The sequence below is a fragment of the Haemaphysalis longicornis genome, unplaced genomic scaffold (genome assembly GCF_048455015.1).
Source record: "Haemaphysalis longicornis isolate Haplotype H1 unplaced genomic scaffold, Haemaphysalis longicornis Haplotype H1 scaffold_147, whole genome shotgun sequence".
Lineage (NCBI taxonomy): Eukaryota > Metazoa > Arthropoda > Arachnida > Ixodida > Ixodidae > Haemaphysalis > Haemaphysalis longicornis.
This window is the reverse complement of record NW_027526253.1, coordinates 415,805-440,677: the sequence shown is the minus strand read 5'-3', so window position 1 is coordinate 440,677 and position 24,873 is coordinate 415,805. Positions and strand designations below refer to the sequence as shown.

At 49.7% G+C, this 24,873-nt stretch overlaps 2 protein-coding genes across 2 annotated transcripts in view; one reads left to right on the top strand and one right to left on the bottom strand.

Moving 5' to 3' along the window:
* Positions 1–718: 718 nt before the first annotated feature.
* LOC144165687 (uncharacterized) lies at positions 719–1,601 on the bottom strand. Its single transcript, XM_077695495.1, has 2 exons — positions 1,548–1,601; positions 719–1,220 (listed from the first exon to the last, which is right to left on the bottom strand). Exons 1-2 carry the CDS (start codon positions 1,599–1,601, stop codon positions 942–944), a joined length of 333 nt encoding a protein of 110 aa, XP_077551621.1. The 3' UTR covers positions 719–941.
* Positions 1,602–14,108: 12,507 nt separating this feature from the next.
* The window catches only part of LOC144165686 (guanylate cyclase 32E-like), a 53,109-nt gene continuing 42,344 nt past the window's right edge, over positions 14,109–24,873 (top strand). The window contains exons 1-3 of the mRNA XM_077695494.1: positions 14,109–14,250; positions 19,403–19,557; positions 20,504–20,594. Of these exons, the coding sequence (XP_077551620.1) occupies positions 14,109–14,250; positions 19,403–19,557; positions 20,504–20,594 (388 nt within the window). The remainder of the gene's footprint in view (positions 14,251–19,402; positions 19,558–20,503; positions 20,595–24,873) is intronic.

Here is a 24,873-nt window from a genome sequence, read left to right as displayed (position 1 = left end):
GCTCTTCTAAAAGCTTCAAACAAGAACACTCTACCGGCATCCACACCTCGCACACATGGGCCGGAGTGCCGCCTTACAAGTGGAGCGCGGCTACTCCAGCCCCACTCTTCTGTACCACTCTGCACTCGCTACCTAGGCTCCAACGGTGAAAAGAGAAACGGGGGAGCCACAAAATTGGGGGGAAACGGGTTTACCCAATCGGCGTTGGACACTGCGGGGTGGTTTACAGTGACGAAGATCAGTCTGTGGCCATGACATCGACCCCAAAGCACGATGGCTTCTGAACCCTGCCTTTTATTTCCAACTGCCCTGCTGCGAAATTTGTCATCTCGTTGTCCTGGAAAATCGCCAAATCCATCGTGAAGCTGCGTTGAAAGCACAGTACATAAGGATCCTGTTTCGGACAAAGACAACGCCTCGTCAGACACAGGGCACAGCGTGTAAGAAAAATTGACTCTTCGTGCAAAATGTTCGCAACACCAAATTAACTTTAGCATTAACCTCATCCTCATCCAGCCAAGATTTTCTCATGGTCGATGCAACGCTTCTGCTCGCCACTCAAATCCTGTTCCAATCAATTAATTCTCAAACTTCTAGATCCAATCACACGAACTTGCCATACTCCATCGTGCCAACTTGCTTCGGCTCGAAACACGCTGGCCACAGCCAGCAGACGCAAAGCACGTCTCTCGTGGAGCCTACGACAAACCCAACCCACCAGCCACCCAACGAAGAAACCCGCCGCACCCCCACAAAGCCCGGCCAACCGATCGAATGTCCAGAAACGCCGATACTCCCCTAACGCGGAAGTGATGCCGCATCCCGTCGGCCGCCAGGCTCCTTCCCTCTCTCCCTCTTTCCCCTCCAGGTTAGCGGGAAGGGGAAAGAGGGAGGGAGAGACGGACGCTCCTCCTCCGCTGGCAACAGGCAGGTGGCGTCCTCTACCGCTGCGCTTCCATGGAGGATGGTGAGGTGCTGGGGGGGTAGCAGCGCCCCTGGGGGGGAGCCGTCCTCTGTGGGTACTGGCTGGGCGCTCCCATGCAGCCCTGCGTGCTGTACGGGGGCGCCGCCGATGACGTCGGGTACGCCGAGACCTGCAGGATCGAGCCCTGCTGGGGGCTGGGGCCCATGGGAGGGGTGGCCGCTGAGAGCTTGGACAGCGAGAGCAGGGTCTCGGGGAAGTTGGGCGGCGTGGCTGGCGTGTTGGCGGGCGTGCACATCTGCGAGTGAGCGAGAGAAGGCGGGGGCGGGAAAGGTTGAGCTCTGTGTGTACAGAAGCAGCCACAGTTCCACTTCTCCCCTTTTTTTTCTTTTTCTTTTTTTGTGATGTAAGGGCGTTACTATATTCGGGTACAATTTAAGAACGGCAAGAGTTCATGATGCAGTGTGTCACTCCGGCAACGCAACAGACCGCTGACGTCAGTGCCCGCATGCTTTTTGTGAAAGGAGATTGCACTTGAAGCGTTTGTCATCACTGCAGATATTTAAAGAGCAGATTAAGCCCAAAAATTCACGAGAACAACTTAAGTCACGTTCAAAATACTCGCAGTGAGGCACTCAGCGCTGAGCGGAGAAATGGCCACCTGCAGGGGAACTTCCATTGTCAATCTCAAGTTTTATCCGAGCATAGGCTCGCTGGAAAAACTTTCTGGTGGGTACTAGCCATCAACTATCCGTCGTGCCCATCAAGCATCCACGGAAAGATGTCATGGCAGCTAACTGGGGATGATGACGGCACCAGCCAGAAGAAAACACTCGCCTGACACTGAAATCGGGAGCTGAGACAGCAGCAGTGTGGAGAGGAGGACATTGGTACTTCAGCGGGGACAAAAAAAAGCTACGCAATTTCAGCAAGTGCCAGGCCAGCGCAGTGACGTTTGTCCTCCCCACCCGTTGATGGTGGCACAATGCTCAGCATACACGGTCGCCAGCTGTACCCAGAGCTGACGTCATCACACCAAGGTGCCTCCCCCACCAGAACCGACGCTGATGCCAATATTGCGTCACGGAACTACAAAAAGTGACCAAAGCGTATGCCACAACCTTAAAAGATAATGGAAGGTGTAAAATATAAATAAAAAAAATTTACAGTGTGTAATAATTTGAAGGATTGCGAAGAAAACGGTGTCCAATTGCACAAATTTGCAACTTACTTTCTGAAACTCCCACGGACCGGTCATTGCCAGCAGTTCTATCTGCCTAACAACAGACCACATTGCACATGGAAACGCTGAATCTGCTGCGATGTTGCACTGACTCAGCAACACCACAGAGCAACACGCTGTCGAGGCCACGTGTCCTCTGTCTTTTTCTGGTTGATGACTGCGCGCCGTTGGTAGCTTATTTTACGAACAAAGTACCATTTGAGTTCATATGGGAATTAAGCCTGGGTCTCCAAAGTAGAAGCCGGGTGCGGTTCCACCATGTAACCTCAGCACGCTGCCAACGGCAAACCGAACACAACCCAACATGTGAGGCCTTGACATTATATCGCACGACAGGGGAACTCGACAGCACTCGAGTAAAACAGGCACACGCCAGCCACAAAGAACTTTGATCGCGGGAAACTGTGGCATCAAGTGTCACCAGTATGCCTGCCAAAGTAACCGATGCCAAAAGACAAAGAAAACGGGGAAAAAGGCATGAACATGCTGTAGCACTAAAGAAGTCATGAAGTGCGCAGAGCACTTTAGGCGCTCGCCTTGTCGTCGTAGCTCGCTCGCTGGACCCAAGTAGAGCCACACGGCATACCGTCATCAAGGCATCCCACAGAGGCTTCGAAAGCCAAGTGGTTCATATAGCCATAAGCGTTCGAAACTCGTGAACCACTGGCGCTTGTCATACATCTGCCCGTTGTTCAGCGCAACGAAAACTGCAGGTACATTTGAGGCAAAATATATGCAATTAACAGGCAGCGCCTGCAATAATCTAGTTTAAAACGCTCGTTCGGTTGGTTTTTACGATAGTACGCGAAAAAAAGTGGCAGTGCAACACCGGCACGTGCAGGAGGAAAAGCGAGCACAACAACAACAGATATCCCGCTGGTGCAGTTTCAGGTAGGGGGCGCGTGAGCACTGCGAAGGTGGGAAATTTGAAATGCATTCGGTGGTAGCAGTGAGCGGACAACAGCACTACAGCCCGTTACAGCAAATAACTGCTCTCCACTTCCGACAGCTTTCACATTGAGTGGAACGGCTTTAAATTTTTTATCCGGTTATAACAGTTAAAACTCGATTTCACGAATGAACTGGTTCCCAAATTGCTCATTCATTGGTCTCACTAATGTAGCTGTGGACACGATCTTAAAAACCATAAAAAATGACGCTTCCAGCACCCGCAATGCTAAAGAATTTTCAATTAAAAAAAAAGAAGCTGCCAGAACAGCTACCTTATGCATTTTTTCTTCCCCATATCGCTTATCCTTCCTGGTGGCACTTGTACCACTCCAGGGGCGGTATTCTCGTGACTGTCAGTTTTGAAAACGTCCCTTTTGAGTCCCTTTCATCGTGACGTACTTCCGGTTAAGCAGTGGGCGTTGACGGTAGGTTTGTTGCGCTTGCGTTACGTCACTTCCAGTTGTTTGCTTTTAGCCAATCAGGGCTCGCCAAAGGGGACACTTTTGAAAGGGACGCAAAAGAGACAAAACGCGAGAATACCGCCCCAGAAAATCCCTGTTCTGAGAAACTTTTCCCGCAGTGTACTAAATGTCGAAACACGTTTACATCGTACGCTTTGATGGATCCAACCAAAGCAGACACATACACTGCAGTAGAATTAAAACCGTACGAGACCTGGCAAAACAAAAGAGACGGCAGACAAGCACCTGTCGTGCCAGCTGTTGTCCTTTCTTTTTTGTCTGCTACGCTTGATTGTATGTGTGTAATTTCGAAATGTCCAAATATTGTGCAGTTATTTTTTGCTGACAGTACAGGGATAGAGTCGGGATTAAAAGGCTTATTCCGGTGACATGGACATACTACCACCTATCAACCCATATAACTTCCAATGTTTGAGAGCCTGCAGCACCAGATAGGCAACCAAAGAAAATTTCTGCATGCAGTAAGCAACATTTTGGTGCAGGCCACAAGCTTGATTCCGTCACCTTTTCATTTATAACAAAGCCATAACAACCCTTACACTAGGCACTGCATCAATAATACTGTTCTTCACGACAACACAATGCTACACTAGAATGCTGTTAAGCCGTAGCTGCCAGGGAGCCAAAAAATACTGCTTACGAAACAGTAGTAGGGCTAAATAAATGGTTACAACACAGTTGGTAATACTAACTCACGGGTTTTACAACATGACTCCTCTTCGAACCCCAGACTAGGGCTTAAACAGGTATGTACCAGAAAAACTGGCCTTCACTGCAAGTGAACTAGTTGGAAGACTATTCTTCATCCTCCACTGCCACGTACATACCTCTTTTCGCCCCCACCCACAGCTCACCCTCTTCCCCTCCTGTCTCGCTCATCCCACGATAAACATGGTAGAGGTTTGCTCAAGCCAATTCAATTTTACCGCGTTCGGCTGCTCGTGCCATCGACTGGAACCTTTTGTTACTTCGGGACTTCCTGGAATGCCACCACAGTGCCTAGGATCAGACGCGAGCAAATTTTGTATTTTTCAGTCAAAACATTGTTTTCGGCGCGCATTTTTTATTTGCTATTGCAAAAATCAAGCGGCAATGTATTTTCAACCAATGGAACGCTGAAAATACCGCTTAAGTAGTGACATATCACCGCAAATATGCCTAAGGGTTTCTTTTCGCAGAACAATGTTGACAAGTATTAGGTGCACTTCTAGATTTTAGTGGTTTGGAACAGTTTTGCCTACACGGACGTATCGGTCAAGAATTCCTTTAACTTTTATCTGGGCGGCTGAATCGCAGGAGAGAAAGACATACAGACAAACAGATCAAAATGTTCACATTTAAGTAGCCCAAGAAAGACTTTTGTCTTTAAAACATTTTACATTAACCAAGACACGTTATGTCTCTCCTGATAAAGCAACAAGGCAACGGCGATGCAAGGATCGAGCTTCCTTACGAACCAATAATAGGCGATTCAAATGCAGAACATCTTAAAAACACAGCACCACTACCTTGCAGTACAAACAAGGGCAGTCTACAACACAAAGCTCGGCACAAACCCTCAAAAACTCCTTGCGTTACTTTGTTACCAGGCGGAATAACGAAGTACTCTAAGGGCACTCGAATCTGTAACACGAGGTATGTGTGGTTTGTCTGCTACCCACCCTATGTCAATGAATAAAGAGTGCCCTCACTCGCCCTCCAGGGATAGGAGGCTTTAAAGCTTGGAAGCACTTCCAGGCTATTCACCAAAAGATTTGTGGTCGGCGTTTTTGATACCAGTGCTTAGGCAGTTGCGACAAAACAGAATGGAAAAAACGGTGAACAGGTGCTGTTCCCAGGCTACGAAAAGCATGCATGGTAACACCATGAGAAGCGAGACAAACCAACAACAGGTGGGCAACGAGGGTAACAGAGTTGATACCGAGAGACAGGACTAGAAGAAGGGGAAGGCCATCAACTCGGGGATGAAAAGATAAAATTCAGAGGCAAAGAATGAACTCGAGCAGCGCAGGACAGGAGCGGTTGGAGGTCAATGAGAGGCCTTCGTCCTGCAGTGCACCTGAGTAGGCTGCTGTTGATGATGATGATCAAACAGACCAATTGTAACAATGCAAAGGCCTGCATCTCTATGTTTTCAGAAGGCTATCTGTCTCGGAACATTCCTTATCTTGCTGTCTGTACAGTGGTTCTCATGTAAACAACAAGCCAGCCATATCTAGAAAGCGCTCGCGCTGCAAACGTCGGCGACAGAAGCGGCCAGCTCGAACCTGAGAGTTCTGCTGTGGCTGCATCTGAATTACCTTATTCCAAGACAGCGAATGCATCACAAATATGTAAAAGTGCATTATAAACCAACCAACGAGTGCGCCATCCATTGTGCCCGACTGAATACAATATCCCTGTACAATATCCATGTACTGTACAACACCCCTGTCAAACGTGCAAACTTAAGTGCAATTACGTTGAGTGTAGTATTCACTTAAAATGTTACTCGAGCACAGTCAGACGGCAGGCGAGAACACTGGCCAAAGTACACACTTGGGGACAAATGTGTTCCCAGAACGCACTTTTACCCGGCCCATCTTGCCTGAGTAAGTAGTCTCGTCAGCAGAATCCAACAATTGTGAAAACCTAAATGACACAGTGGGGGCTCAGAGAAAAGCAAAAATTTGAAATGCTAATAATTAATTTATTTCCACTTTATTTTGCCAAAAAAGGAAATGGCAATGAAGAACAACAAAATCCCGGGCAGTCTCCACTAACGTGAAACCTGGGGAGGGGTGATGCATGCAGTGTACAAGTTTATTCTTGGCGCCTTGGCGTTTTTTCCGATAGACATGAAATCGATTGATTGTGGGGTTTAACGCGCCGACGCAACGCAGGCGATGAGGCGCGCCGCAGTGGAGGGCTCCGGATTAATTTTGACCACCTGGGGATCTTTATTGTGCGCCGAAATCTCGTACACACGGGCGTTTTTGCTTTTCACCTCCATCAGAAAACCGGCCACGGCGGCCGGGAATCGAACCCGCGACCGGCAGACATGAAATCATTGAAGGGTAGAGGTATACAGCTTTGCTGTAGAAGTCTCTCATCTTTGAAGCACGAAGCTCTCTAGTGCAAGGCTTAAGCGAGTGTCCCGGTGTTTTCTTATTACGAGTTACGTTCTAGAACGAAGCGTCAATGAGTTTCCCAGTGTTTTAGTACCGTGACTACATGAGACGACGATTGTGATTGACGACAGGAGACTCCAACAGCCCCAGCCCCTAAAACAATCTTCCGCTCAACAACTATACCAGTCAGCGCAAGGGTGTTTCGTGCTTTAGAGCATGCCATTTTCTCCAATGTTTGCACACAGGTGGTTTGCTGTGGCCTTGTTGTTGTGTACTGCTTTTACTTTTTGTATTAAAAATAAGACTGTGCCAATTTACATTTCATGTATGTCACGATCCAGTGTACAGTGCACAACAGAAAGATGACTGCTGCTGCTCAGTCACTGTCCAGACCATGTTTTTGTTGACCCAAACCAAGCACGGAATGCTCTGTCACATGAGCTGTGTAGTGCTGAACTTTTGCTTTATACGAAATTATTTTGTTTTCTCGCCCTATGCAACAAACTGTGTAAAGCACAGAGTTGTAGTGTGCACTTTGTTTCCTGTAGAGCCATGAACAAATAAAGTGCAAAAGGAAAATACGAACCAAAACATGCAAAACCGAAAAATACTGCTCATGCAGGTCAAATGTGAATGTGAATGTTTCATTTCAGACAACCAAAAAGAATTACAAGGGAGATGTTACTGAGTAAACATCGTAATGAACACAATAACGGTGCGTTATTGATACATTTCTGAAGTCACATATCCCAAGTTTGTTATCGAAATAAATCCACGCGACAATTTCACTTGTGTGGAAAGAAATCGCAGTTTGTATGTTCTCATTTATATTTTCATGTTCGCGTTTTATTTTTAGATGACTGTGTACATCCCTTGGAAACACGGCAGTGACCGCAAAGAAGCTGAATTCATAGAACTTAAGAGGAGGGCCGAACGCAAATAAGTGAGACAACCGATGTCAAGTTCTGCCAAAATACCACAGAGTATAAAGCTTGTGGCTGGGTGGCTTCTTCACCGCTGTGGCTTGGCGCTCAAACGTCGCCACACTGCTTTATTATTATAGGTTGCGTAACACAGCAGGTAAGACACAAAGCGTCTGCGAGAAAGCAGCATGCATTTGAGCCGACGTTCACACCAGTTGTCTCGCGAGTCAACTTTCAGCTGCGACAGTTTCGAAGGAAGCAATTTGCAAAACATTGGTCAACAGCTTTCCCTGGAGCCTGAACAGAGGGTTCGAGGTCAAACTGTAATACGACGGAGAGCTGGGCTCATTAGATTCTATCCGTGACAAAAACAACAGCAGACAGGACGAGAGAATAAAAAAATAGAAACACAACACAGCACTTGTTGCGTCTTTTTAGTGTTTTCGCCATGTCTAGTTCGTGCGCTGTTTTTCAGCAGCCAAATTGGCCATGTAGTTATTCGCACAGGCATGCACGTGCTCGCATGCATAAACACACGACTGATAAGTGCATTCTTTCAGTTTTGTCCGACGTGGCCGGCTGTGCAGTTTGTTGTCGTTCAAACATATGCTACGCGGTCGGCAACGCGCGCAGCGCATTATTATTCTCCACCATGACTTATGCACATACACTTTGTCAACCTGTTACTCACACAATGAAGAAGGAGAATTTCAAGCAAATTACACCTATTTAGTTACATTTTGTGCCATATTCACAAGAGCTGTCGCCACTGCCATCATAGCTAAGAGCACTTTGTTCAGTTGCAAGTGTCATTCATTCAGGGAGCCCTACTGGGTTTTTCAAAAGTACACTCAAATTTGCACGTTTGACACGCGAAGTACCATGCGAAACACTTTAGTGCAGAGTATAATGTACATAATTGAGCAGTTTCGATGGACCTAAACCTGAGTTCAGCACTGTAGGGTCTGCTGCATTCAAGCCCCTTTGCAAGGCATCATTAGCCACTAAGATACCACAAAGCTGCTCGAAACCAGTTTTTTTTGCCTCAGACTGCTTTTACTACCCTACGAGAAACAGCAGCCGCGTTAAGGCCTCATGAAATTTTCACGAAGATGGCATCATAGACAGCTGGACCAAACACCATCAAAAGTTCACTATGTAGGCCACCTTACTTTTAATTTCCAAAATCAAGTCTTAAATTAGAACGGTCCGCGACCGTTCTAATTTAAGGTGCGTTCAAAGTAGCTGAGAATGAACCCGAACCGAAAGAGTTTCCGTCTTCGTTCACTCCTTGACTCGGAGCTGTTTGGGTTCAATTTGCCGGCAAATGAAGCAGCTCGCGAACCACACTTCCGTTTTCGCCTTCCCGAAGGCCTGTTCCGGGAGGAAGCGGACCCCGCCGTGGTGCGCGCCTTCCGGTCGTACCTGGGCATCGTGGGCTCGCCGGCCTCGGGATTCGAGGAGTTCGCCGTGGCCGTGAACGAATACATGCAGAGGCCGCCCTTCAACATCGTCAACGCTGCCGACACCATCGGGGGCCGGAAGAAGGTGCGACCCCCCTCGACCAAGTTGCTTTCGCTTTTGTTTGAGTGTGCAGCTGGAAGTTTTTGCACAATGTACCCCGTCTCAAAAGAGCAACAAACCGAGATAACTACGTGTTCGGGCCAAACTATGTTTAAATGTTGATCGCACACACACACACACACACACACACAAATATATATATATATATATATATATATATATATATATATATATATATATATATATATATATATATATTTCTATTCTGATTCGCTATATGCATAGCGAGGGCCTCTGTTCTGGCAGTCTTGGTGCCATAGGGAGCTTAAGAGGGTTCAACGCTGGTTGACCACTCTCGACATGTCGTAGACACTCGAGTCACGGCGCGGGGATTAAAAAGAAGGTCCTCTTCACCCCGAGAAGTCACAGTGGCGCTGGCTACCACCGCCAAGCACAGGAAAAAAATTACATTGATATAAATACCCCAGAAAGCGGGAGGGGGGAATCGCCCCGCCGGTAGCGTAGTGGTTATCGCACCAGACCGGTATCCTGGAGGTCGTGGGTTCGGATCCCACCTGGCGGGCATTTTTTCTCAAATTTCTTTCTTTCCAAATTCTTTATCTGTTTCAATGACCTATTTCAACCTCCCCTTTGCTCTCCGAGGTTTCCTTGACTGCCAACCCTTATTTCTGTGTATATATATATATATATATATATATATATATATATATATATATATATATATATATATATATATATATAATGCGAAGCTTTCTATGCCTCCCTGATTGTGATGGCGACGTTGCCCCAAATCGCACTGTAAGAAAGCCAACTTTTTTTGACGATGATGATGATCGTAGGGGAAGTGAAAGATTGTTGAAAGGCGAAGCTTCCTCTGGTCGAAAGCCAATGAGTTCAAAGTCCAAAGTCAAAGACAAAATCCAAATCGTTACGTCCAAAACGGTTTGTAGGAAACCCAACTTACACCATGGGTGTCTACAAAGGCACGTCGAGCGCCTCGAAAGAAAAAAAAACGCTTCTCGTGCTCGCAATCGAACCTGGATACCTCGCGTTGTGACGCCGACGTCTATCCTGTCGCGCTATTCGGACATGCTCGGAGCAGTTCGGATTTTAAACTTTGACTCAGATTGCGTTGTAGAAAGCTTCGTGTTTTAACCATCTTTTCTGTTAAGGAAGGGGCTGTGATGAATATTTCTTTCGGAAAACAATTTGTGACTGGAAAAGCGCGTGCTGATCTCTGAAGTAATGATGCTCCAGTGAAAACGAAGTTGAAGGCGATGGTGATAGTCCCGGAAAGCGAGGTTCCGTTCCCTCGTAGGTACAAGCCCGGCACTTCCTGCACGCACCCCGCGCCGTCTAGTGGTTCGCTTCCAACACTGCTTATATTGTTTTGAGAAACGTTAGAGAAGTTTAGATTCTTTGTCTCAGTATCCGACTGGGTAGAAACAAGGGCTCTGACGTGGACGTCCTGAGTTCGAGCCCCATCAGGACTAAAAGGTTTGCAAGGGGGATTTTTTTTATTATTACTTATTGTGCATTATTTTCGCGAGCAAGGGTGGTTTGGTGCATTATAAGTAGGTTTAGAGGTGGGGTGCGGCGTATCAACACGTTTAATTAACGTTCTGCATCGCACCGGAGGTGCGGGGCTTGTATGCATCACGGAACGGAATATCACTCCGGGGAAATCCGGTGTAATGTGACCGTGCAATTAAGCGAACTGCTAACTGGCTCCAAAATGAAGGAAGCCGATGACGTCACATGAGCAGGCAATTACGTCACGCCTGGTCAGCCGGACGAGCAGGCAACACGACGAAGTGAGCTCGTTCACAACCGCTATTTGCGGGCTTTCCCACAGCATCAGCCTTTTTGCGGCAGTGCATGCTTTATGTATGTATTTATTGTACAATAGAAATAAAGGAACGTCCACCAACAGGCGTAAATTGTCTCGCCTAGGGGCGGACACCGGAACGCCTGCTGGTGTAGGGGAGGTGGGATAGGGAGGAAAGAGTACATAGGAATTGGGGGATAGGGTAGAGGGTTTACATAAATATATAACACATGGGCAAGAATAAGAAGGGACATATATACAACGTTAGGTGAAGAAAAAAAAACACTAGACATATAAATAAATATCAAAATACAGGACGCGAAGGTGTAGCAAAAAGGACACCTGCACACATACACACGCACACACACATACACACACAGGAAAGCTACACTAGCAGCTACACTTCACTGCAACCGGGACAGTTATGTGAAGTTGTAGCGTAGTGCGCTGTGGAGCCCAGAAGCACCCAGTCATGCTCCCAGGGCCTCGAGCACTTTGTCCCGCTCCTTGCACTGCCTGGGGGCCAAAGCAGTTCCTCGAGCGGCCGCACCCATCGGAGCACGGCCAGAAGCTCCGCCCGTCCTGCCGCAAACTTGGGGCACCCGTACAGTACATGCGGCAGGGACTGCACGGGCGCTCGGCAGTGAGTGCAGGAGGGACCGGCCACCCGCCCCAGACCTCCTTGTTCCGCTCTCGTCCACGCGCCCCCCACGTGGAGGCGCAGGACGGCCGAGCGCAGTCGACGAGGCAGGCGTGATGCCCGCACAGGCGGCAGACCTCCTCTGACACGCAGCCGCGGGTCTGGGTGCCTGGTGCGGAGGTATCGCTGGATGAGCAGGCGGGCGTTGTCCGCTGCCGCCTGGGCCACCATGTCCGAGGGAGGCAGCGCGTGCGCCCCGGCGACCATCTCGTCCGCCCGCTCGTTTCCGTCCAGCCCGATGTGGGCGGCGACCCACTGCAGGCACAGCCGAGTGCCCCGGTCCGCCAGCTGCGCCGATTTCTCCCGGATGCACCAACAGGGAGTGCGAGTCGCCGTCCTGTAGACGCGCTAGGGCCACCCGAGAGTCGCACAGCAGGGCACAGCGCTCGGGCAAGGGCTCTACCTCTAGCAGCAGGTCCAGGCCCAGTCCGACACCCACCAGCTCAGCTGTGGCCGAAGATGAGGCATAGGGCAGCCGCGCCTGCCGGGTGGCCTCACCCAGCACGGCGGCCGCTGCGGCCGACCCCTGCTGCTGCCGCACCGAGCCGTCCGTGTAAACAAGGGCGCGGCTTTCTAGGCCGCCCAAGGCGGCGCCCCGTGTCAGCTGCAGTTGTCCGCAGGGGGGCGTCCGCCGCTTGCTGCGCAGACCTGGGATGTCCAGCCTCACGTCAGCTGTCAGAGCAGGAGCCGGGCCACCAGGTCGCGCATCCACGGGGGCCACCACCTCTTCGTAGAGCGCGAGCATGCGCCCCATGTGCGAGCGGTGGTAGCCCCTCAGTCGCTGCTGCAGCGGGCCGCCCCCCTCGGCGCACCGCAGCCGGTCAATTGGACCAAGCGCCCGATGGTCAGCCGTCATCTCGAGGGTCCACGCCCCCGCCTTGGCCAGCGTCTTCTCGCACGGCGAGCTCTGGGGCAGGCCGAGGCAAGCGCGGACCCCCTTGCGGTGATCCCTTTCCAGCTGCCGCCAGGTCGGTTTCCGCAGGTTCACCAGCGACAGCGCATACATGAGGAGACCCACAGCGGAGGCATTGTACAGCCGGAGAGCCGTCCGCTGCGAGCAGCCGCTGTCCCGGGCCACCATCTTGTGCACTGCCGTGGTGGCCAGCTGCGCCCTGGCTCGGAGCTCCTTGGCTGCCTGCCGGACGTTCAGCCGGTGGTCCAGGGTGAGCCCCAGGTACCGCACCCTGGTCTTCCACTGGAGCTCCTCACCATCGATGGTCAGGCGCCGGGTCCATCCACGGGCGGCGGTGTCTGGATGCACCAGCATGACAAATTTGTCGCCGACAGCTGTAGGCCGACGCCCGCCAGCTTGGCCCGGACTGCATCCATGGCCGCCTGCAGTTGCCGCACAATGGCTCGGCCCTGACCCAGGGGGAAGTCAAAATTTTTAACACGAAAGTGTTTAATGACCGGGTACACCAAGACCTGACCGGCGTCATATCCGTCACGGAAATGACGTCGCCAGAAGAGGTTCCATTGACGCGGCTGCGCGTGGATTCGAGCCACGAACTCTCTCGCCGCAACAGGAGGTACACAGAGCTCTGCCCACTGCGCTACGGATTGATTGATTGATTGTAGGGTTTAACGCGCCGACGCAACGCAGGCGATGAGGCGCGCCGTAGTGGAGGGCTCAGGATTAGTTTTGACCACCTGGGGATCTTTAACGTGCGCCGAAATCTCGTACACACGGGCGTTTTTGCTTTTCGCCTCCATCAGAAAAGCGGCCGCCGCGGCCGGGAATCGAACACGCGACCTCGTGCTCAGCAGCGCAACGCCTTAGTGCGCTACGAATTCAAGAGCAAATAAGTCTACGAACGCGCCTAATATCTATCGCACTACTTTCTTCATTTAGATGCCGTCTTGAAAATGATGCCGTCTAGGAGGAGTAAAGCGAAGTAGTTCATCATGACACTAATGAGCGCCGACAGTTGGCGCCTCGATGCCAGCGTCTTCGTGTACGTGGGACGCTGGTGAATTGAGACACCCTCCGCCACCTACTGCTTTCGGTTTCAATTCCGTTTCGTTCGCACGGTTTTCAAGGAGCTGTGGTTTCAGTCGCGTGAATCCAGTACCTAACATTGATGCGTATAGCAGTGCCAAACCGACGTAATATGAATAGCAATGTGCAAGTTTGTATGGATGCACAATAAATGCTCCTGTGAAGGCGCATTTCACTTTCGTGTTTTGCCAATTCTTATGAAAGAAGCATCAACCACATTTTTCTTTATATTTCCAGTCGTGTCTTATAGCCACGACGTATGGCATTTTCACGAAATTTTCAGTGAACGCAATAACCTCGTTGTTCCTTTTGCGCACAAGTGACACTAACTATGGCGCATTGTTTTGTTTTGCCTCAGCTTCTTTTTTTCCCCCTCCGGGTGCATCTAAAACGCGCGCCACTACAATGCAGATCCCGTCGGAAGGGGCCTACCTGTACGACGCCGTGATGGTGTACGCGAGGGCCCTCAACGCGTGCCTAGCGCACGGCGGTGACTTGCGCAACGGAAAGCACCTCTTCGAGCACATGCGGGGACGATCCTACCAAAGTGCGTACGGTGACATCGCAAGATTAGGCTCAAAGGGGCCGTGATGACAAAACGTTAAAAAGACTATATTTTCCCGAGAATAATACCAATTTTATCGCAAACAGTGTCAGACAAATAGGGATATATTAACGAAAGCAGATGCAGCAGTGGCAACTTCCAAGCCACTTTCCGCTGACTCCTCTGTGACGTCATAGAATATTGTTCGCGCAATCGGCGGCCGCCGACCTATAGGCCACTAGGACTGTGCGACGAACCTCTAGTTCCGTTTGGTCGTATAGCTTGAGTGCTAACACAACGCTTCGTTTTTAGGGCTGGGCTGGTATTCCCGTGTTTTGTCCCTTTTGTGTCCCTTTCAAAATTGTCCCTTTTGAGCGAGCCCTGATTGGCTAAAATCAAACAACCGGAAGTGACGTAACACAAGCGCAACTGCCAACGCCCACTGCTTAACCGGAAGTGCGTCACGATGAAAGGGACTCAAAAGGGACGTTTTCAAAAGGGACAGTTACGAGAATACCGCCCCTGGCCTCTATTTTAACAGCGGAGCTGTTGTTACTCGCCGTAAGTTCGCCGTTTCAGGAAAAAAATACTAAGAAAATGGCGAGCGCTCGTGAGCGCAAGACTCGCGGCGACCGCCAAGCCAGCGCAGCGGCTGTAGCAAAAAAAAAACACAGGAGAAAAAACTTTAGCGCTGTCGTCAAGCGCTACTGCTCATGTGAAAAAAAACAAAAAAAAAAACAGCGCTAATGCTAAAGATGAAAATGGCGCTAAAGATGAAAAGACAGCCTGCTTGGCAAATTTCACCGCGGCCCCCGCATTCGCACTCTCTCGACGCCATTATGGATATGTGGAGACAGGGCTACGAGTGTGCCAGTCTTTCCCTAGACGACTGCAGACCTCGCCACCCGCTGCCTCGAGTCGATGACAAAGAGCTGGTAGAAGTCTATGCAATGCTGAGGATGACTTTGCATCCACCACTCGCCGCGAAGAAGACGGCGACTTCTTCGATGCATATGTGACGACAATTACTAGCACCGCAACTAGGCAAATACCGTAATTACCCGATTCTAACGCGCACCTTTTTTCCGGAAAAATAGGTCGAAAAATCGCATGCGCGTTAGAATCGGATACGAAACTGAAACTGCCGAAACAACGGAAATTTCGTCTCGCCCATCGCCATCTCAAGATGGCACCAAAGCTTTTAGCAACAATTTTTCGGACGCAGGAAGCATAGACGCCCAGGCTTTTCTATCGGCGTTCACACAAATCGTCAAATCGTTCCACTTGCGCACTTGATAACAGCAATGGCAGCAGCGGCTCTCGCGCGTTCAAAACGAGTGGTCGGCTGAAGCGTGCGCCTCTGGAGAAGTTCGCAGGATGGGCGTGCGAGCCGTGGGCCACGATCCCATCGACCATGGTTGAACGTTCGTTACGAAGTGTGGCATCGCGAACGCGCTTGACGGCACCAACGACGAGATGTTGTGGTCAGCGGAGAGCGACGAGGAGGGAGATGGGTGAGATTGCTTCGAGAAATAAATCGCCCGTTTATCTCGCATTTGTTTTCCTTGCTCACAAAGTTCCGTGCGCGTTACAATCGGAAGTGCAAGTTTTTTCGGGTTTTTTGCCAGGAAATTAGGGTGCGCGTTAGAATCGGGTAATTACGGTAAGCGATGATGCTGAAACTTAACTATGTGAACGGCAATGTTCACCTACAACAGCTTCGCCATTCAGGGAGTGCAGGCTGCCCTGAATATTGGGGCTCTTCGATTTACAGTCCAGGAGTCACCGCGGACTCCCCGAGAAGCAGTCCGGCATTCGATTTTCCCATGCATTCCTATGGCTTCGGGGAATCCTCGGACTACCCGCGGGCTATCCGCGGTGAGTCCGAGACGGTAAATCGAAGAGCCCCATTGTTGTCACTCCTGCCCATATTTCGTCACCGTAGCGCGAAATTTGAAAGTTAAACAAAGTTGTATTTATTTTTATTTATGGCACTTCTAATTTCAACGCGCGAAAACAGGACCAACGGCAAAAGCAGCTTGTTTTGTAGAACAATTCCTCTAGAAACGTGGTCAGAAAAGGGCTATACGAGCGATCGAATGGTACACGAACGGAGCAATTTGAGCCGGGACTTACGACTTCCAATGCTCTGAGCATATCCGAAATGCAATGGTGGGGCTGAGTATATTGACTATGCGCGGCGACCACACTTCCTTAATGCAAATAACTTGTGTTCTTTTGGTGCATTTGTGAAAACGGTTCGCGCGCATTAAATGCACTTCTGAGCCTGCATTTCCCTGTTTGCGTCCTCTTTGATTTGCTGCAGTCGGTGCAGGCATGACATATAGATAACAGGCGTTCGACTTCAAATAAAGATTTGTGCACACAAAAAAAAGCCGTAGCCTTTTTTTTTTGTATAAATTTAGGTTCGATAACTAGATACAATAATTCGATCATGTCCAAAGAACAGCGCTCGCCCTCGCCCACAAAAAAAAAATCACGCCATATCCACGGAATGAATGATGATAAGTGGGGCGAAGCTCGAGAGGGGGAGATCATCGGTAAGCGTAACTCACCCGTGAAAGTTCGCCCATTACATCATTAAGAAAGACGTAAGACTGTGTGCGTACATTGTACAAATCAACTTTTATTTTCGGAGTCAATGCTCCCAGGCCCAGACCTGGTGAAAGACCCCGCGCCATCGAGGACTACCCCGCACCTCCACCGCACCTCCACCACGTAGGATGGGACACAACAGTAAAGAAAGAACTTTTATTTAGGGCGAACTTGTGCCCGAACAAGACGAGAGGAAACGAGCAAAGGTCCTTGCGTCTCGTTCGATCTCCGAGAACGACTGCCTGCGTTCGTGGCGTGATCTCTTGCGTGATCTCCCCCTCGCAGTGCACGTGCGCTCGCGCCTCCGTTGGCTACCACAGACAAGCTCGCGCTCCCGGTGCCGAGTTTGCGCTGCCGGTTGCAGCCGGTTCTTGGGCGTGCAACGCGGCCCACTTTGCGACATCTCCGAAAGCATGCGGCGGTCACGTACCACGAGACACAAGGGATGGACAGACCCATGACTTAAGGAGCTGCGCCCCTAAAAAAAATCCCGGGCCATCATCAATAACGTGAAGCCGGGTGAAGGGCGAAGCATGCAGTGCATGAGTGTATTCTTGGCACCCTGGCGTTTTTGCCAACGGAGATGAAACCATTGGGGGGTAGAGGTATACAGGTTTGCTGTAAAAGTATCGTGTGTTTGAAGCACGAAGCTGTCTAGCGCGAGGTGTAAACGAGTGTCCCGGTGTTTTAGTACCGTGACTACATCATGACGAACGACGATTACGACTACGACGACGAGAGACGCCAATAGCCCCAGCCCCTAATATGAGGACCTGAGTCCTTTCTGCTCTGCGCTTTTTTCACAACTTTACGCCTTTGCACAATTCTCGATGAATGGTGGTCCTGAAGCAGCAGTCTAGAGCTACAAGCCTGCTCTTCAAACCAGTCTATCCCAGTCACTCGACTTGTATACTGTCTGCCGAGAACCACTTCATTTGCTGAACAGCCTCCAGCTTAGCTTAAAGTCGACGTACACATGCAAACATGCGACGTGAATGCGGATGCCCTCCTCCTCGGGAGCACATATCCAGTTTTTAAAGCGAAACTTTCTATCCTTCACTGATGGCGACTTGCCCCGTAACCAAAACGCATTGCACAAAAGACAACTTTACGCAGTGGGAGGCCACATGATGGTGGTGGGTTTCCACAAATGCACACCTAGCGTCACTAAATAAGCTACGCGTACCGCCACTTCGTGCACCCGGAAGCGTGTGGGGGCCATTTTGTTTCTGGCTTGCAATGTTCCCATCTCTCCCGACAAAACTGCCGCCGATTGTGACGGGCAGGCGTCCGCGCAGCAGAGAGAGAGAGAGAGAGAGAGAGAGGGAGGGAGGGAGGGAGGGAGGGTGGGAGGGAGGGATGGATGGAGGGAGGGAGAGAAAGAGGGAGGGAGGGGGAGAGAGAGAAGGCTCTTTAACGAAAAAGGAGAGAGGTTTGCCAACGTTTACAGTCGCCTACATGCTTCCCTGCTGTGGGTTGTGGATGGGGGAAGAAAAGGCCCAAGATAGAGCTGGTCAGGGAAGAAAAAGAAAAAAAACTGTTGTGGACTTTGCGCGATAACGGACTTGCACGCATTTGGTTTTTGGTCTGAGCTTGGGCCACATTATTTACAATTTTGAAATTAGGCCGATGTCATCCAAATAAGAGAACAAACTCCGTAGAGCTTGTCACTGCTTCGAGGGGCAAATCCATGGTCCTAAAATAATCCTGAGAGTTATTGGACCCCGTTCTAGACGTTCAATGTTTTCAAGGAAGTGTGATCGCGGTTCCATGTAGGCGGCACATTCTAATAAAATGTGTTCAACTGTTTCGACACAAACACAATCATAACAGTGCGGATTTGGCGTCGCTCCAAGACGAAATAGGTTACTATTTATGTATGATGAGTTCAGCCGTAGACGATGGTGTAACGTTTCCAGGTTACGAGTAAGCGGTCTCGGGAGTCTTGACTTAAATTCTGGGTCAATAGTGTGCAAATAGCAGCGAGTATTTTGCAAGTTGCTCCATAGTGAAGTGTAGACATTTTGTTCTGTACAGTACTGCACTGTACAGCGCCATTCAAGATGCAGGGTGTACCTTTTGGTGGAAAGTGGTAAACCGACGTCATGTGGTGTGCTTTTCTTAGAGGCACACCCGTAGAGTCGTGTATATAAGTTACTATACTCGGTGACAACTTAAGAACGGCACCGGAAGTTGCCGCTGTGCCCTATCACCGTAGCCGGATGTTTCTCCGCGCGGCGCAAGTAGGGCGTTACTGGGAATATTTTGAACATGGCGTGAGCCGTTCCCGTGATTTTTTGGACTTAATATGCTTATAAACGACTCTAGTGACGACAAACAAACTGCGTGAGACAAGGCAGACGATATCACGCATTCATAGCAAACCCCTTTCAAAACGCGCGCGCACTGACGTCACGGGTCCGGCGCTTTGTCGGAGTGATACACTACATGAGGTGGTGACGTTCTTGAGATGTAACCGAGTATATATACACCCGCTTAGGGGCCTGCCTTCTGGTTGACCCTACTCTTACCAGCGCAGGTGCAATGGGATACATGGTTCGCTTGGACGACAACGGCGACGCTGAAGGCAATTACACCCTCATTGCTCGGAAGGGGAATGGGCAGAAGGATGGAGCTTTTGGCCTGTTCCCCGTCGGGGTGTTCGAGCTGTCCGGCAACGGCTCTGAGCTGCCGGTGAGCAACATGGGCCGCATCGCTTCGATCGATCTATTGGTGAATCGGTCGGTCAGTCGAATGATTAGTCAATGTATCGACCAGTCTAGAGTCACTAGATAAGATACAGAGTACCGTCAATGAGGCACGCAAGTGAGCAACGGCCGCCATTTTGGTGTTTATCAGTGTTGCCGGATTGCCGCTTCTGGGGCCTCACCGCTAGCTTTGACGAGCTCATTTGCAAACAACACTGCCGAAGACGCAGCAACACGGCACCTGAGGAGACACTTCTGCAGCTGAAATGCTGCGAAGTGCGTTATCTTTGATTCACGTTCGGAACGACGCCAGTCGCGCGTACCCGCAGAGCAGGGATGACAAACTCAGACTACAACAGGTGACCGACAGAAAATGCATAATCAACAAAATGGCGGTGCCCATTAACCGTCGCAGTGTAAACAAATGTCACGTGATGCGAACTGACCAATGATCAAGGCGGCGGCACGGAACAATAGGAGAGAAGAGTGCCGATACTCTGTGCCGCTATCTATTCACACTAGACCAGGGGCGGTATTCTCGAGTTTTGTCCCTTTTGCGTCCCTTTCAAAAGTGTCCCTTTTGGCGAGCCCTGATTGGCTAAAAGCAAACAACTGGAAGTGACGTAACGCAAGCGCGGCAAACCTACTGCCAATGCCTACTGTTTAACCGGAAGTACGTCACGATGAAAGGGACTCAAAAGGGACGTTTTCAAAAGGGACAGTTACGAGAATACCGCCCCAGTCCACCAATCGGTAAGTAAATCAGGCGTCGTTTATAATGCTTTAATCGTAAATGATCAGGAAAGCAGCGGTATACGGGTCAAAAACCAACCAGGCGAAGAAGCTAGCGAAATTAAGCACTGAAGCTGACTTTTGCGATGTCACAACTCCGCTTTTTAATTTTCCCGCGTTTTTCCTACTTTACCCTTTAGATTCTGAACCTGTTCGACACCATCGACTGGATCAATGGGATGCCGCCAAAAGACGAACCGCCGTGCGGCTTCAGCGGGGAGAAGTGTATACGTGAGCTGTATAATCAAATATTGCTCACATGTCGCGACGGAAGTTCCCGACATTCCAACAAAAAGCTTTCTGGGTTCAAAGATGAACGTGTGGCGCAAATAGGCTTAACGCGCAGAAAACCCTCACAGGGCAAAGCGTGTGCTTTGTCGCATGCGTGCACATTTTTCTCAATGGAACACCCTATTCCACATTCCAGTCCTGCTCGGCATAATTGCGAACGTCGTTATACAGCTCTTTATAGCTGCTAGGCTGCGCGTAAGGCTCGGAAGTTGATTACAATGCAATTCTGTGGCGTTATCTCATTTTCATATGGATATTTCTAACCATTTGTGCTTTTACAGAAATGGGACGTACAAAACTGGCGAAGCTTACACTGGGCCTCTTCGATTTACACTCTCGAACTCACCGCGGACTCCCCGAGAAGCAGTCCGGCATTCGATTTTCCCATGTATCCCTATGGCTTCGGGGAATCCTCGGACTACCCACGGACTATCCGCGGTGAGTCCGAGACTGTAAATCGAAGAGCCCCACTAAGTCGCGCAGGGCTTGAACCATAGTGAAGCTGCAGGATTTATTTCTACGTGAGAACTGAAGGACACATCATTACGCATTTGTACAAGTTTTAAATTGTTTATTTACACGTTCCGTCGCCACTTTGCTCTGTGCTAGTAGCAGTCATCGTCATATGCATCCGATATCGTCGTGTTTTTCAGGCCAAGCATTACAGGTGCGGCAGCGCTTTACGACAGCTGGGGCGCAGCGGCAGCGCGCACGTGCACGACGCATGCGCTGTGTTTGCGTCGAGCTTCCGTGGAGCAGTTGTTGCGCCAGCTGCGGCATTGTTGGTTGCTAGGCCACGCGAAGCGCTCCTCTGGGTTTTCGCCAGTTTTTTTTTTTGTTTGTTTGTTTGTTTGTTTGTTTTTGCTAAAACCACTGCGCGTGCCGTGGACGCTGGGCAGTCGCTAGAAGTCACGTGCGCACGGTATTTTGTTGGTATTTTTAACGAATTATAGGCCTGGCTCAGACCGCTGCCGCAACTGCCGTAATAACTTTAAAGAATGACGTCATTCCACCTCTCAGCCTACCGAACTGCGTGATATGCCGTTTCTTTAAGTACATAGATCACGATATGGCTTTCGCGTAAGTAGTCTGTAGTCTACTGTAGTAGTCTGTGGTATTCAGTAGTCAGTAGTCTGAACATAGCCTTACGCGTTATGCCCCACACATTACGGCCAGCTACAACAGCTCCACTGTTAATAATGTTCCCCTACACCAACCCTGCCCTCACACACCCCCGCCACTTATGCATAGCTGGTTTTCCACAACTTTTTTTTCCCCAACGCACGCTCGCTGTGAAGTTCGGAAGATACTTGGAGGCGTGTCCTGCGGTGTCCTCGTGCTCCTGTCGATCTGTGGATTTGCGGCGTACCGGTGAGTCGCGCTCGTACAGCCCATCATCATCATCATCATCATGATCACCATCATCACCACCACCACCACCAACAACAACAACAACGGTGTTTGAAAACTTGAAAACTCTGTTGAACATGGGGCTGCTGGATTTCCCGCGAAATAACCCGCAACCTATGCAATAATACGGGCGCAGTATTTTTTGGCGCTAAACGGATGGCAGTGACGAGCCAGTATCGTAGTGCACTGCTGCTGTCGTATAAAAGTATGTTTAACAAAACAAGATAGAGAGAGGAGAGCTCTTTGTTAGAGATGAAAACACGGAGAGGACGCCAACAGAAGTTCGCCGTCATGCTACGCTGTGGAGAAGGGAAATGAAGTGTGACGTATTTGCACGATTCTAACGAGCACCTTTTTTCGCTAGAAATAGCCTTCAAATCTGTTTGCGCGTTATGATTGGGCTCAAAACCAAAATCGGCTTCAAAAGCGGCTGGCGGCAGCATCCCGAAATCCAAATCAACCCAGCATAAGCAATCCGTCAGCATCACAAGCGTAAATTTTTGCGTACCAATCCTGCCCATTCTCCAATGGCGACTACGAAGGTGAAGGCGCTTAGAATAGCAAACGCTTTCAATGAGTCCCGGCTACACATTCAATGTCGGAAAAATCTGGATAAACAAGTTTATTGCACGAGAGATTTTTGCTGCCACAGTTGCATGCGTCAAGTGCCTTCTGCCTGGTTTTATGACTTGTACATCTGAGGGGTACAATCGGCGTCAGATTATTTTGGAGGATGCTATACGTACTACGTAACGAAGTCCCACCGGAAATTGCTATATGCACTACCGATATAGCGCTATCTATGAGGCGCTGTCAGAAACAGTTTCTTTTTATGTTGTCACTAGTGTCGCTGGATAAAGTTACAGAGTATCGGCACTCTTTTCTCCTATTGTTCCGTGCCGCCGCCATGATCATTTGTCAGTTCGCATCACGGGACATTTGTTTACACCGCGACGGTTCATGGCATAGAGATAATGCCGTTTTGATGTTTATGCGTTTTAGTCTGTCAACTCTGGAAGCCTTAGCTTGTCCTCCCTGCTCTGCGGCTGCGCGCGACTGACATCGTTCCGAACGCGAATCAAAGATAACGCGTGTAACGGCATTTCGGTGGCAGAAGTGCGTACGAAGATGCCGTTTCGCTGCATCTTTGGCAGTGTTGTTAACAAACCACCCGGTTGAAGTTAGTGCCGCGGACGTATAGGAACGGCAATCTTGCAACAGTGATAAACACCAAAATGGCCGCCGTTGCTGGCTTGCGTGCCTCAGTGGCGATACTCTGATACCTTATATAGTGACACTATACTCGGTGAAAACTTAAGAACGGCACCGGAAGTTGCCGCTGTGCCTTATCACCGTAGCCGGATGTTTCTCCGCGCGGCGCAAGTAGGGCGTTACTGGGAATATTTTGAACATGGCGTGAGCCGTTCCCGTGATTCTTTGGACTTAATATGCTTATAAACGACTCCAGTGACGACAAACAAACTGCGTGAGACAAGGCAGACGATATCACGCATTCATAGAAAACCCCTTCATAGAAAACCGCGCGCACTGACGTCACGGATCCGGCGCTTTGGCGGAGTGATACACTACATGAGGTGGTGCCATTCTTGAGTTGTAACCGAGTATAGTTGTCCTTTGCCACGAGCTTGGTGGCGGGCTGACGGGACCTTCGTACGCACTGCACCGTACTTAGTTTCCGTCTGGACAATGTTTGCGCTGTAGACTTTGCGCTGTAGACACGGGGCGGCCTCTCTCGCATCTACCGTGGTCCCACGTAATTCGCGCCAGCAGCGCCAAATCCTCCCCTAGTAGTACGTGGCCTCTGAAAAACGTTGCATTAATCGCCATGGAAACGAGTGGCGAGGGGGGAAAGGGCGTTTGCTGACGTCGCGGACGGTGCTGACGTCATTTATCCCGCGGCAGCGTGTCGCCGCGCGCCGGCCCCTGAAACCGACGCTCGTCCAACTTTCGCGTCTGCCGCCGGTCGCTGCCTCATGGGCCGCTGGGCAATGGCACCAGGCGCGAAAGTTGGACGAGCGGCGCCGATGATTCGAAATGGCCGCCGCCCGTCGTTTGTTATGTGTGCAGTAACGTGTTTAATAATTGAACGAAGAAAACATGTAGGTAATAGTACGTTTTCTGGTGTAGAATTGTTGTCTTTGTGGCGATAATAATTGGAGTGTTACACAAACATTATTTTTGCTATGCATTTATTCAAAATTCATATGAGGGCGTCTTTGATTCGAAGTCATGAAAACACATGTACTACACCAATATATTGCACATACATTTTATGTACACAGTATTGGACTAAGCAAAAATATGACATATGCAAATTTAGGCATACAATATTGTACAATAGGGAAAAAACGTGCTACATACACATTTACAAACACAGTTAGGCGGGCTAGTTGGTATTCTGAATTCATGGCTGTAACTTTTGCGCAACTTTACACGGTGACAGGTACAGGTCTTCGAGTCCCTTTTAATATCGGTCTCCGTCTAAAGTTTCGCAAAAGTTACAGCCATGAATACACATTTAGGTACACAATACTTGATTACGAAAGAAGAACTTCGAAAGTTCTAGTCCCTACACAGATTTTTTTTTCGCGCACACCTCGGCGGGAGAAGAAAAGAACTTGAAAGTTCCACTCAATGTATACTTATTTCTTGGGCTCACCTCGAGACAGGAATGTTCTTTAGACATTAAAAAAATTCGTTTCAGTTCAGAGACACAATAATTGGGAATCTATATGTTGAAAGAAAGCACGCACACGTATGCTTCAAGCCCTGCCTTTCGGGCGAGTTA